This window comes from Artemia sp. Qi Xiang Cuo, chromosome 12 (assembly GCF_049724085.1).
Source record: "Artemia sp. Qi Xiang Cuo chromosome 12, ASM4972408v1, whole genome shotgun sequence".
Taxonomy (NCBI): domain Eukaryota; kingdom Metazoa; phylum Arthropoda; class Branchiopoda; order Anostraca; family Artemiidae; genus Artemia; species Artemia sp. Qi Xiang Cuo.
Genome location: NC_142805.1, coordinates 63,647,376 through 63,662,131, shown reverse-complemented (window position 1 = coordinate 63,662,131; position 14,756 = coordinate 63,647,376). Strand labels below are relative to the sequence as shown.

Below are 14,756 nucleotides of genomic sequence, written 5' to 3'. Positions count from 1 at the left end.
CATATAAAGTTTATATAGAAAGTTGTGGTAGAAATTTCAAAAAGGGCTCATTTGATAGAAAAATGCCCTTTTTAATAGTCAAAGGTGAGTGGAGAGTAATTACCCCCCCCCCACTCTCATGCCCACCATTTCCCTGAAAACATTCAATCAAAGTTTAGAGACAGCCATTTTGTTGGAAGAATAGGAAGATAAGTCTGAAACCAAGTTTAGAATATTGGAAGCTACAGTGGTAGAATATGGATCTTAAGCATGTGTGCTCCAAAAAGGGGATGAAGATCTCCTAGGTGTTTTCAGAAAACTTGCCTACATATAGTTCTGGGTACTAAGCTGACTTACTGTATTTCAAACAGTAGACTGGACAAAGTGTGGTTCAATCCTGCTTTCTAGAGCTATAATGAGAGAAAGGTTGAGACAGGTAGGGCATACTCTGTAGATGAAGAATGATAGATTGTCCTCTTTGGCCTACCATCTAGGGTTAAATAAAAAGTAGGACATCTGTGGTTAGGGTAGGAGGATGTCAAGAGGAATTATTTAGGGGAAACAGGGACTTCCTGAGAGGGTGTAAAGAGAGAAGCTTTGAATAGATAGGGGTGGAGTGTGTGTAGCTGTCAACTTGGTGCTGTGGTGAAATTTTGAAAACTTTTTAGTTGAAGGCAACTTGAAAAGAATTTACCATGACATAATTTATCTTCTAATTTTGATCCTGACATTTTTTTTTATCTCTAAGCATTTTCAAAACTGTATCTAAAAATCACTTTTATGCCAGTTTTGACATTTCAATAGGCCTATCTCAAAATCAGTTTTGATATAGTACTGAACTAGGCCTACCCTCAAGGAACTAGGTAGGCTAATTACAATCTTTGTCAAATTAGAAGACTAGATTTTCAGTATATGTGAGAGTATGTCACATTATGGCAAAAATGTTAATATATTATGGTAATAATTAATGAGTTTAAGTTTACTAGGGTAAAAGACCTCTTTTTTGAAAAGACAACTTTTCTTTGGCATTCCAGAAAAATAGCAATGGGTTTTTGGACCACTCAATTTTCACTAATAATTTGTCAGTATAAATTAAAAATGTTGTCTCTGTTTTGACAAGCAATTGAAAAGAAAAAATTATACTTAATATTTGTGATTTATTGATTAAATATCAAACAATAAAAGTTACCTTTTTAAAATCAGAAGAAAGTCAGCTTTTTATTGATATGTGAATAAAACTGAAACACTAAAAGGATATATACATCAAAATAGGATAATTGGTATTTCCAAAAAGAGGTCTTTGTAAGTAAGTCAATAAACTAATAATTTCAGATGTTTGATCTCAAACAATTTTAGTAATAATAATATTGTTGTATAGCTTAGATTTTTTGGCTTTTCTCTGATATATACAATTCTTCTCAATTCCTCTTTGGTAACAAGATGTGAGGGTTTTAGTCTTATGTAATTTTTCTCAATTGGTTACTAGTTTTTTACCCTATAACAAGGAACAAGGGCAGATCCAGTTTTTTTTTAGGGGGAGCAAAATAGGTTGATCCAATAAACTTGCATTAGGAGCAAGTTTAATTAGCACAAACTTGTGTTAATTAAGTAAATTACACTACATTAGACTATGTTAATGGGGGGGGGACCCCCCTTGCCCCCCCCCTCCCTCTGGATCTGCCACAGACAAGGAAAAGCTGAAATTTCTTATGGTAAGCATAGATTTATGCTTATAAAAGTAATATAGGATGAAATATGAGCAAAAAACAAGTAGTAATGTAAAAGTGCAAATCTCCAGCATTTTAATTGGGGGGAGGGATTGCAAGAGGGGTCCATATCTTGAAAGTCAAGGGGCATTGGATATATGATAATTTTTTATCAGCAAAATTCTACTTTAGCTACTTTTGACTATCTTGGAAAGGGGTTAGGTTAGGAAAATGAAACTTTCAGGGATGGGTCTATAGGCTAAAGTATGTCCCAGAAAGGTATTTTGAAGTAACTACCTCCACTACTTCTCCCTCTAGAGGGCCCTGACCTTGGATGACCTTTAAAAATCCATGTGTTATAAAAGTAAAACCTTGCAAAATAGATCTTCTGCTTAAATGAAGTACAACAAAATTGCTTTGAACTTCACAACTTTGCTCAGTCCCAATTAATAAGGTTTTAAAGATATGCAAATATATTTCCTGAATTTTGAAAAAAAATATATTAATATGGCTTAAAACTTAAAATGTGTAGGCCTATATGGCCACTGGTTTTCAAACACACATGTGTGTATGTATGTATGGCTTAAAATTCTACACAAATAACAGGAATTGGAGTTTCAGAACTAAGGCCTGAGAAAAAAAAACAGATAACTGAAAATTAAAATAAAATGTTGCTGTGTCAAGACTTCAATAGGTATAGACCTATCAGGTAGGCAAATTTTAGGACCCACTAGAGGGAGAAGGAGTGGAGGTAGGTACTTCAAAATACCTTCCTGAGACATACTTTGGTCTGTAGACCCATCCCTCAAAGTTTCATTTTCTTAACCTAACTCTTTTCCAAGATAGCCAAAAGTAGCTAAAGTAGACTTTTACCTTTTTGATCCATATTATTGCAGGGGGACAACTGTACCCCTTGCCCCCCCCTAATTATGACCCGGGTAATATACAATAGCCAAATCTGTATTATGTACAGGGGGAGGAATGGAGGTAGGCACTTCAAAATACCTTCCCAGGCCATACTTTAGTCTGTAGATCCATACCTGAAATCATGGGTGTAGGCAGCATATTGTCTAGGGGGGGCAGTTGATAGTGTGATGGAGGGCCTTTTATCAAGTGCTTTTTCAGCCATAGGCTATCTAATGTAAATTTGAAGGTTAGGGGGGGCAGATGCCCCCCTCCCTATGCCCATGCCTGAAATTTTCATTTCCCTAACCTAACCCCTTTCCAAGATAGCCAAAAGTAGCTATACTAGAATTTTATTAGCCTAGCCTAAATAGCCTATCTGTCCCATGAGCAAAATTTACCAGAATACTTAGGCCTAGGCAATTATCAGAAGATTTTTACCTTTCTCATTAGAACTTTCAATTGATGCAGCTGTCATTACAGGATTTTATAATATTGACTGACTCCTAGTCTGCTGATTAACAACTCATTCACTCAAAAATCGATATTAACTTTTAAAATTTTTCGCTTCTTTTGTACATTGCCATTCTTTTTTGTGAGTTTTGTTGCGAAAACTTGATTCGCGTTTTGTTATTAAATAAACCAAATCTCAAAATACTTCTGTGCAACAAAATTTCACTAAACACTACAATGAAGAAGATGTTCTGTTTAACTCTATTCCTTATAGAAGATTTCAGAATTTTCAAATCTTATCAGTATAATACTAGGTAAGCTCGAAGTGGAAGGGGCTGAGGGAGCCTTTTGAAACCTTGTGATTTCTCTTATGTGTTTTCCCATAAATTCCGTATGGTTCAGCATATTTTCGCTTGTATCGCTAATTCCATTTCCCACAACATAAATACCCATCTAATTGCCATGATGATGCCCAAGACTTTAGGCAGCACTTAAGTAAAAAAAGATTTAGTATCAAATTTGTTACCTGGTTACTTAGGTTTCAAGCTTCTCTAAAAACCAAAGTGGAGGAAAACTGAAAAAGGAAAGTAAGGAACCTTTAAATCAGATTTGACTGCCTTAATGTTTTTGGGCAAGTTTCTATTTTGAAGTGCAAAGCAGCAGAGATGTAGCAACCACTTAGTAGCCAGGTAGGAATATTCAACAGAATATTCCTACCTAAACAGACGTTTATAGAACATTAAACAGATGAACATAATACATAATAGAACATAAAAAGACGTTTATGTAAAATTCAACTGATTTTAACTGTTCCATTTTTTTATCATAAGGATTCCAAGCGTCTCAGATGCATAGCTTTCATTGAAAAATTTACTGAATGCATTTAAATGAGCCTATCATTGAATTAAATAATAAATAAATTTAAATGATAATTTAAATATAATTTTATATTTAAATATAAATTTAAATGAACCTATCAGGATGATCAGTTCTCCAAGCGTAATTATTTTAAACAGCAAGGTTTACGTTCTGCCCAACAGGAATTGAAATCATTTTTGTTTCTTCAATGTAATATTTACCAACCTTGTTTCTTAATATATAGTGTTTGACCTCATCTAAACTTCTCTGAAGCACCATTAAACTTGTCTAGGCCTTTGTCAGTAATTTCTAAAGCGGAAGTTTTCTAGTGGTTGTTGCATACTAATTTCTTGTTTAACCAAGATTTAGTGTTTTCTGTGATTTTACCTACTTGTCAATAATAAAAGAGGAAAAAGAAAAAAAGTAGAAGAGGAAGAGACGAAAATTGCGTAGTGGCTTTGTTGTTGTTTTTGTTTTTTTCATGCAATCCTGGGCAGGCTGCCCATTGTGCATGTCTCCTCAATTTCATCAGAGCCCTTAGGGGTGAAAGGTACTCCAGGTCAAAATTCAGCTGTCCGGCTGTTGTTCTGTCATGACCAAGGGGCAAATAATTTAAATAGCCATCTTGCTTTTGTCAGTGTGGTTAGAGAGGGGTTTTGAAGAGTCTAAAGGCAAAATCCATTAAATTAATGGCAAGCTATATTCAACTTGGTCTAATGATGTCATATTTGAGCCTCCATATTTACAATTCAAACACAACTGGCTGATATGACAATTTAAACTGATGAACTTAGCTTGCAATATATACACATACTCATACATATATATACCACTAATTTAAATGTACAATATTAAAATAATGTGCAACAATATTAATATATACAATTATCAATACATATTACAGCCCTAAGTGTAGCTTAGTATCTACAATAAAAAGGCCTAATACTTCCACAGATTTTTCCCTAGCCCATGGTGGTGCCTGTGAATGCACCAAAATACTTTAGGCAATAATTTTTCAATGGCAATTTCTGTGTCTAATACTTTTTACAATACATTAAAACAGGCCTAACATCCTCTTCTACATTGCAGACCCCACATAATGGACAATCTACTGACTTTTATTTAAATAAAACACTCCTAATTCGAGCATGGCCTGTTTTGAGCCTGAATATACTGATAGCCAGGTGTCTGACTGGGTGGCATAGATCAGGAGGTGGGGTACCATAGTCATACAAATCAAGGATCCGATTCTGAGACTTTTGACCAAAAACCTCTTTCTCCTTCTATTTTAGTGACTTATTATAATAACATAAGAAATCATTCACTGAATACTGACATACTAAATTTTCCCCTTACCTAGCACCCCATTTTGCCAGCTTATCTGCCTGCTCATTTCCCCTAATTCCAATATGTGCTGGTACTCATGTTGCTACAGTCTTATACTTGGCTGTAATCAGTTTTAGCAGTATCGTTTCTGAAAGCAGCACTGATTTTCTTGCTGGCCTATGACCATACATCAAATAAGTCAGTACTGAAAGTGAGTCAATACATATCAAATATTTACCTACTGGCAAAACACTTACAATATACTCAAACGCTTTCAATAGTGCAAGCAATTAAGTTAAAAGATTGACAACTTCTCTATTACTTTAAAAGACAGTGCATGACTTAGCCCTCGAGTGGCTTAGTACTCGAGGGCAAATGAAACCCGAAGGAAATACTTACTATAAAATGGAAGAACACGATTAGAAAACATTTCTAGTGGGCAGGAAAAACAACCGATGAAATTTCATAGAGGTTTTAAGAACCATCATATTTCAAGCACTCTATTTGGAGCGAAGCAACTAAGATCATGTCTCCTCCCTTAAACCTGAAAACTCATACAGGGCTGCTAAAAACAACTTTTGACGTCCTACCGGGAGGACTTGACTTCACCTGGCGGCATGAAACATCTCTCCTGACTTCTTGTGACATCTGACCCTTTTTTTAGAGAACAAACTAGTTTTTCTTATGTAATCTGTTGAATAAAGATAAACACTTTATTTTACTTTTTTGTGCTTGGTTAAACAGAATTAAGATATTAAGGTTTTTCCATTGGATAGTTAATAGCCTACAAGTATCTACGGTTACTGAATGGTTGACGCTCTCTACATTAAGACATACCCAAAAGGTGATAAGACATACAAGGGGGGTAATAAGGTACTTTTTGGCAGCCTACTTGGCAGAAATTATTTCCCTAAACACCGGAGATATCTTTCTCAATCTCTTGCAAGGGTTGAACTTTTTTTAGAGACCAAATAAATTTTTCTTATGCTGTCCGTTTTGATAAAAGATGATAACTTGATTGAACTTTTTGTATAATTAAACATCTATTTAGGTTGTTCTCAATAAGTTTGGGTAACTTACAAGTGTGGGTTCTGGCTCAAGTGTCAACAAAAAAACCCATCAACATCGTCTAGCGTATGTTGTTTCGTGGCATTATCACAGTGTAAAAATAATGCAAAATTAGTGTAATTGCCAGAATCCATATACTAATAAGTGTCTAACCACAGTTTCTGGAAGGAACACAATTGAAAAATATGAAAAAAAATCGGTAAAATACCAGATACTAGTTGGGTGATATTTTCAACACTAGCGCCAGCTTTCTCTTACATATAACCCATAATTTTTGGCTGCTCCATAGAATGGTCGATAGCTAACAATATCTTTGGTTGTCTTTTGTGTCTTTTCTTCCAAGGAAATTGGAGCCTTATGCAGCAGAAACACAATTTCTTATAACATTAATTTTAACTAAGTATTGCTTGGATGGTCATTAAGGTATTAGTGGTAATTGTTAGTGGTAATTTTACCACTTGCAGTTGAGAGGCTCTGCTGAAGCAAGCAGTGTGAAACAAAAAGAGTAGTACCGTTAGATTCTTCATTTTGCGCTCTTTCTTAATATTATATCCGTTTTGCTTACAATTCCCCAAACTCTGATAGTCCCAGATACAGCCTTAGGATATAAACAAAGCTAAAAGAAAACACTAAAAAATAAACTTTCTAACGAGTCTAAAAAAGCTTAAAAAATGAGTTTTCATAAGGTCAACAATGCAGAAAACCTATTTCAACGAATACATGACGTATCATGAGATTTAAAAGAAAGAACTGAGAAATATTTTACTAAGGTTATATCTGAGACCATTTGGGGGGGGGGGTGTGTTGTGTATTGTCAGATTAACGACTATTATATCAGAAAAAAAAACACAGAGTAAGGAACCTAACGGTGCTACGCCTTTTGTTTCATAATGTTTCCTACAGAATAGCCGCTCAACTGCAAATTTACCGTTTAAATTTATTTATATTTAATCTGAAATTTATGAAAATGGGCAGATTTTTTTTAACCTTTTTATTTTGCGACAGAAAACTTGAAGGGGACAAGTTAGCATGAAGAATGCGGTCTGGTTAAAAAAGCACAAAAATAAACTTTAGTGCCGTTTTGACAAGTGGTTATCTTCTTTTGTGCCATGTAAAGCAATAGTAACGAAATAAAAAAATCAAATAATGTTATTATTCCTCTTTTTATAATTAGCATTAGGGTGTTGCTGGTTTACAATAGATGGTGTTGGTGTTTGTTTTCTGACATAATGGTTCATTTACACATTGCAGAAATCCGTCCGTATCATTTTGAACGACGGCCCAGAAAACGCTACGTTTTAAGGCAAAGTTTTCAAATAAATGCATCAGCGTAACCCAAGTTTTCAAGATGAGGAAAATTTCTGAAAGAAGAATTCTAAATTTACCCTAAAAATTGATTAGAATTAGCAGCAGTGCCCGTAGCTATCGTCAAAACATCAATAATGATATAATGTTCTTACCCTCCTCTGAAAGCTGTTGAGGAATAGAGAAAAAGATATTTCTTAACCCACATTGGCTTGAAAATAAGAAGGCATGCGCCAACGAGCACTCCATGCAGAGTTTCTAAAACTTCAAATAGTGAGACGAACGCTAATATATTTTCTGCTCCTTGGTCACCGTTTCCGTCTCGTAACTGTTTTGCAGCCTTTCATGATGAATCCGATAGCCTAGTTATTGAATTAGATGAACCTAGAAGTCTCTCTCCCGCCTAAACAGATTTTCCCAAAACAGACAAAAGTAAGCAAACGTAAAGTTGTTGAAAAAGAAGTCCCTCAATCACATTTTCATTTTCCTTCTTTTTTTACTTTAAATACGGGAAGTCTCAACGTTCACAAATGGGGGAGCTTGAGGGTTATGTTCATGGAACCGGAGCTGATATTAATACAGTTACAGAAGTACATAAATAAAGTCCTGAGCATCTTACAATACAAGGTTACAAACAATTTATTAAACTCAGACATCAGAATCATCCGTTGGATAAGAAAGATGGTGGTGTAGCGTGTTTCGTACGTGAGCAGTTGGCGCCGCGCCTTCTGCAGATTCCCAATATTGATGAGCGATGATGAAATGATTTGGATTATGATTCGACCAAAAAAGCTTCCGAGATCTGTAACTGGTATTGTTATTGGAGTGTTTTTATTGCTCACCTAGTGTGGCATCTTTCCAAAAAAGGTCTTGGCTGAAAAGTTAGATTTCTGTATTGATTTTATTACTTCTAAGTTCCCGAATGTTGGAATTTGCGTTAGTGGTGATAAAAACAATCTAAGAATTGAAAACAAAGGTAAAACTAAACTCGACGTAATTTGCAAAAATTTGTCGGAATATTATAATGAACCTCAAGACCTACCTCCCCTTGGTAGTAGCTACCACTACATGATAAAGTGGGCTCCGCTGCCTTCGTATAAAGTAATATATGTCATTGAGAAAGTTTCCTACCGAACTCTTTCGGACAGGGGTCTCTTAGAATTTGGAAATTGGATTACATCCGAGTCCTGGGATGAGGTAGCAAATTTAGAGTCCTCTGATGAAAAAGCTAAATTTTTACAAGATGAATTAAGAAATAAATATGAAGAATGCTTTCCTGAGAAAACATTCAAGCGGTGCAACACAGATCGTACCTACACAACCCAAGAAATTAAAGATTTGATTCAGCATAAAATTCAACTAAGAAAAGAAGGGAAAATAAGAAATGCTAATGTGCTCCGCAACAAAGTACGTAAAATGACAAGAAAAGCTGCGGCTGAAATAAAACAAATTTGTGGAAAATCCCCCAGTGGTGTAGATTTTTGTTCAGATTCTAACGATGAAACAGTTGGTAACCAGTTAAATGGTCATTTGGCTAGAATAATCTAGTCTTTACTGCGTCTTGATGTAAATAAAATGAACCAAGAGTATCAGAAAATTCCACATGATGGCGTACCTTTACCTATTATTTCTGAGGATCAAGTTATTAGTGAAATAAAGAAACTTAAACGAATTAGTATAACTCCCATAGATATTCCGATTGAACTTATAAAAGCATGTCCTGACAAATTGACTAAGCCACTAACACAAATTTTTAATTGCATTTCAACTTCTTCAGTTTACCCACAAATATATAAAATGGAGTATTTTACTCCAATCCCTAAAAAAGATACTGAACTTAATTTCAATGGAATGAGGCCAATCACTTTGACCCCCTTGTTCAACAAACGTACGAAAGTTTTGTAGTGAATTGGGTAAAATCTGAAGATGAACCCCTACTTGATCCTCTTCAGTATAGTAACAGAAACAATACATCAACATCGCATTATCTATTCAGTCTTTTACATGTTATTTTTAAGCATGTTGATCAGACTGCTAAATTGCTAAACTTAATAACAATTGATTATTAAAAGGGGTTTCGGTTTGATTGATCATAACATTTTAATTTCTAAGCTTTTAATTGAATTTAGAGTGAATGTTGCTGTTGTGAAAATGATTCAGTTTTTTAATAAATAGGTTCCAAATTTCAAAATATAAGAAGTCTTTCTCTGAACCCGAGCCAGATTTTTGTGGTGTACCTCAAGGTACCATTCTAGTTCCTATTCTTTTTCTAGTTATGATCAATGATATCGCTAATGATTGTGAAGACCGCCGGAAATATGTTGACGACCTTACCCTTGGAGAAATTTGCGAAGCAAATGAATGTAGCAAAGCTCAAATTTTAATTGATAACGTGAAGACTAAAGCTTCCAGTTCAAATATGAAACTAAATGACAGTAAATCTTCAATTTTAACTATTTAATTCTTCTGAACCAAATTTTCTACCAACTACCTTTGGTCCTCTTAACGTACGGAAAAATAGAGTCTTAGGAGTTATTATTACCAGCGATTTAAAGTGGGAAGCAAACACATCTAGTCTAGTAAAAAAGGGGAATGCTGGGCTGCAGATGCTCAAGCTTATGTCGATACATGGTGACCCTCCAGATCACCTCCTCCGAATGTTTACATCTTTTATTTCCTCAATTCTGGAATATGCAGTTCCTGTATGGCATTTTGGACTGACTACTGAGCAAAGCGCCAGGATCGAAAAAGCTCAGAAAAGAGCTCTAATGATAGTATCAAAGCAGGCAGAAATGTCGTATGGAGAGTTGCTGACAAAGTTTAAAATGCAAACTCTGAAAAAAAGAAGAGAGAAACTCTGCATGGATATCGGAAGAAATTCTCTGATCCACCCAATCCACAAAACCCTTTTCCCCCCTCAATCCACAACAAAACGACTCCCGCGGAGGGTTGCAGTGCCTGTTGAGAAACTTCAGCAGGTACGCTGTGCCCATCAGCGGTTAGCGAAAAGTTTTATACCTAGTTTCGTAAATATGTACAACAAAAATTTCTAAATTGATGACCCATCATATTTGTTATGTATTTTCATTAATTTTAATGTTTTCTATTTATTTTTAATTTTGACTTTTTAACTAAGTGTTAAATTTTTTTTAATGTATTTTTATACAATGAAATGTTTGACGTGAACGTCACGTTCTGAAGATGATATATATATATTTATATATATATATATATATATATATATATATATATATATATATATATATATATATATATATATATATATATATATATATATATATATATATATATATGTATGTATATATATACATATATGTATAGTACTTTTGAGATATATATAGTGCTTGTTTTTGGACGTAAAATTCAAATTCGCTGATCATGCTGTGATAGTAATTTTTAAAATAAAATTCTATTCTCTTCTTCCATATTGGTGAATGACTCACTTTTATTGTTGTTAGGTATTTGGTTTTAATTCTTACAATTTTTTGGCTTTTATTGAATTTTATTCATCTTTTAATTTTTTGTTTTTTTCATTGTTTTTTTTTTCACATTCACATTGACTTTCCGCGTTTTATTTGTTAGTTTGTTCTTTGGCACTCACATTGATTATATTTTTTCGTTTGGCGCTGAAGAAGACAGGCGTTTGTCCCCTTGAAATATTTGCTTTGTTGTGTTTTTTCAGTATTTTCATTTGGCCTTTAAAAACCCCACTCTTGCTTGAGTAGAGAGCCAAATGCCACCATTTTTATTGATTTTCTTATAGCCTGGGTGAGCAGTATCAAACAAGTTGGGGTAGCCTTGAACCATTGTTATAAGGTCATGAAGTTTTTGATCATCCATAGCCATGGTTTTGTTCGTTTAAAAACCTTGCCAAGAATGCGTAGTTATTTGACCAAATAGTTGCGAAAAGCTAGAGTTTTTCAGCACGAAAACGAACGGACGGATTGCTAAATCTGGAAGAATTTCTGCAATGTGTAAATGCACTATAAGAGTTTAAAAATTTTTTTTCGCGCACTCTTTTAGATATAATGTGAATTTGAAAAGGTAGGTTAAATCTCATGGATAATGTGTATCAATAGAAAGCATTTTTTCTTAAATATTATAGAGACTGCATTTCTAGTGATTTCCCTCCTAAGGAAAACAACCTTTCAGGTATGGTTACTATATTGTTTAATCGGGAATAATATGCATAACATATTTGAGAGTTTATAAATATTAAGTCACCACAATAAACAAGAGCACGAAACGCTTATTAATACAAATGCCAATTAATAAAAAAAATAATCACTAACGGAATGAGTGGCTCAAAGGATTTCTCATATAATGGGCACATAAAATAAAACGTCTCTGAAAGAAATTATACATTCTGTTTCACAAGAAACGAAAATAAATCATGTCAGTATAATATATTTTCGAACATCGTCAATGACACAAAAATGTAGGCATAATGATGAAACACAGTGACAGAAGAAGAAAAGTTTTTTTGTTGTTTTTGTTTAGAGCGGAAATGATAGTCTATTTTGAACTCGGTTGTTCAATTCATCGAAAAATAAGACCTTGAAGAAAGCTCTGAAAGAAAATATCTTCCACTTTAAAATCAACAAAAATAAATCGTGTCAGTATAACACATTTTAAACATTGTCAATGACAAAATATAAAGAAGACAATCGGAGACACAGTGACACAGACAGGATTTTCATTTTTTTGCATTGAGCAGGGACGGATCCAGGATTTTTTTTTAGGGGGGCACAAAATAGATTGATCTGATAAACTTGCGCTAGGAGAAAGTTTATTTAACGCAAACTTGCTTTAATTAAGTAGAAGTACACTACTTTGGACCACGTTAGGGAAGGGGGGCACCCACTCGCCCCTCCCCTGGATCCGACCACTGGCATTGAGTTACCATAATACGAGGCTGTCTTTAATTCTTTTGTTTGGTTTTTCAAGCGGCAAGATGTTGGGGAAAGTTCAAGTAATGGGCGCATAGAACAAAACGTCTCGAAAAATAATAATACCTTCCACATCACAATCAACAAAAACATGTCATTACAATACATTCTTGAACATTGTCAATAAAATAATGTAAAGAAAGCAATTTTGGACACAGTGCAAAACAGATATATACGAGAAAGCACGGGTTTTATTTATCTTTTTTTTTTAACTGAGAGTGCAAAAGGAAAGCTATATTGCATTCTGTTGTTCGAGTCCTGAATTTAGTTTTTGATGTTAGCTTCAGCCTTTTCTACAGTAGCTTGTAATGTCATTTTAAACACGTATTCATCTGTTTTTTCCCAATTTCTTTTCTTTTTTATGTTGCCTTATTCCATATTCTTGCTCATTGGTTCTTTGTGTATTCTCCTTTTTATTCTTATAAGTAAACAATAATACTGTGGAAATATCCCAAACTACCGTGAAAAGCTACCCCCCTCCCAACACCACAAATCTATATTTGGGGTGTAACTTTAATGGATAAATACTTATAACGGTTCCTTGTTACTTTTCCTATTTTAATTTTTCACCTTTGGTTGTGTCTTAAATGACTACTGCAAAAACTACTGGCAAAGACTTCATAATATTCAAATGAAAGAATTAGATTCATTCAGTCAATCAAGGGTGTGGCCCATTAGATGATGTCTTATTTGCAAGTTTAATATATAATGGCTAGCGGCAAAGACTATGTGTAACGCATAAGATTGGAAACTGTAACCAGTGTCTACGAAAAAACTATCGCGCTATCTAGTCTTTGGCGACGCTTGGCATTTTTCAAAGCCTTGTAATCATTTTTGTCAAGAACTGAGTTCAGATACTTATTACTACCCTAGTTTTACCAATTACACTGATTATTCTTGTTACTACGCTGGAAAAGTGTTCATATTCATGGTTTATTTCTGACAATAGGCTCCCCAACTAACCAAGTGACTAATTTTTCTGTACAATCCATGGCCAAATCATGTTTTACAGAATATAAGTGCTTCTTCAGTAAATCACAGTATTAAAAATTACGGCTCCATCCATTTATACTCCATCTTTTTCCAATTTACCCTTTTACTAATGTGTCATGCAGCGCATTTCATAACAAAGAAAAAAAAACTTCATTTTATAATAAAGTGTCTATGGAGAATAAGAAACTTCAAGCTTATGTTCCTCAAGCCTCCTGAGGACGATTTTAATGTAAACTCATTTTATGGTCAACTTGATCGATACCTTCCACTGTCATTGCAACCAAAGACTCCCATATAGAAATAATACACGGTCAAAAATTATTGCCTCTTGAAAGGAGTCTCAAATCTTCTTAAAACAAATCCCTAAATACAAATATTATACCGACAAATGAAGTCCCTAATCCAGGTGCATGAAGACCAAAAAAAAAAAACAGACAAGGGGCTCAACTCTTCCCTGCAAACGAATGCATGCATTGCAAAATGTGTATGGTGTACACAAATGAAAGAGGACTAAACTCTTCATAAGAAGTTCTTTTGCTATACAAACGATTATTAGTCTAAACTTATAAGTAATCAAAGGGAAATTTAGGATTATTTCAAAAGCCAAATTTTGTTCTTTTTTTGCTAAAGCTAAAATCTTCAGAACAAGTTTATTTTTAACAGGCAACATTTATCAAAACACTCTTGAAAGAAGCCGGAGACAGATGAGCAACAGTACCAAATGTGTTTGTTACCAATAAAGGTGTCAGTTGGACTTTTGCATTATATACCCTTTGACTGAGGTTTTGAACGCTGTAACTTATTGCCATACACAACATATTAGACCTTCTATGTGGTTTATAGGCATTTAAGCGGTCGACTGCCACTAATATACTACTACTCACCACTGCTTATTTTTGAAGGGAAATAAGAATTCAACAACAAATTCATTTAACTACAGTTTTTCTTTAATAAGTACCATAAAGAAGAAAGTTTGCTATTTTTAAGGCTTATTTATCATTATACCCCTAGAACTCTTGTCTTTGGCCTGTATGAAGAAAATTCCAAAAAATTACGTATGGAAGGCAGGACTCAAGTATTTAAAAGAATTTTCTTTTAATAAAGTCTGAACTTAATTAGTGATAAAAAGAAGAGAGTTTGCCTATTTTTTAATTCTAATTCTTATTGGACAAGCAAAGTTTCTTTGCTTTGGCCA

General features: G+C 34.2%; 1 protein-coding gene across 4 annotated transcripts in view; it reads right to left on the bottom strand.

Annotated features, from left to right (window-relative positions):
- Nucleotides 1–3,166, bottom strand: part of metro (membrane palmitoylated protein 7-like protein metro) — a 104,039-nt gene extending 100,873 nt beyond the window's left edge. For all 4 annotated transcript variants that reach the window (XM_089098440.1, XM_089098442.1, XM_089098443.1 and 1 more), the window contains exon 1: nt 3,030–3,166. In XM_089098440.1, coding sequence (XP_088954566.1) covers nt 3,030–3,066 — 37 coding nt within the window. In that variant the 5' untranslated portion in view covers nt 3,067–3,166. The remainder of the gene's footprint in view (nt 1–3,029) is intronic.
- Nucleotides 3,167–14,756: the final 11,590 nt, after the last annotated feature.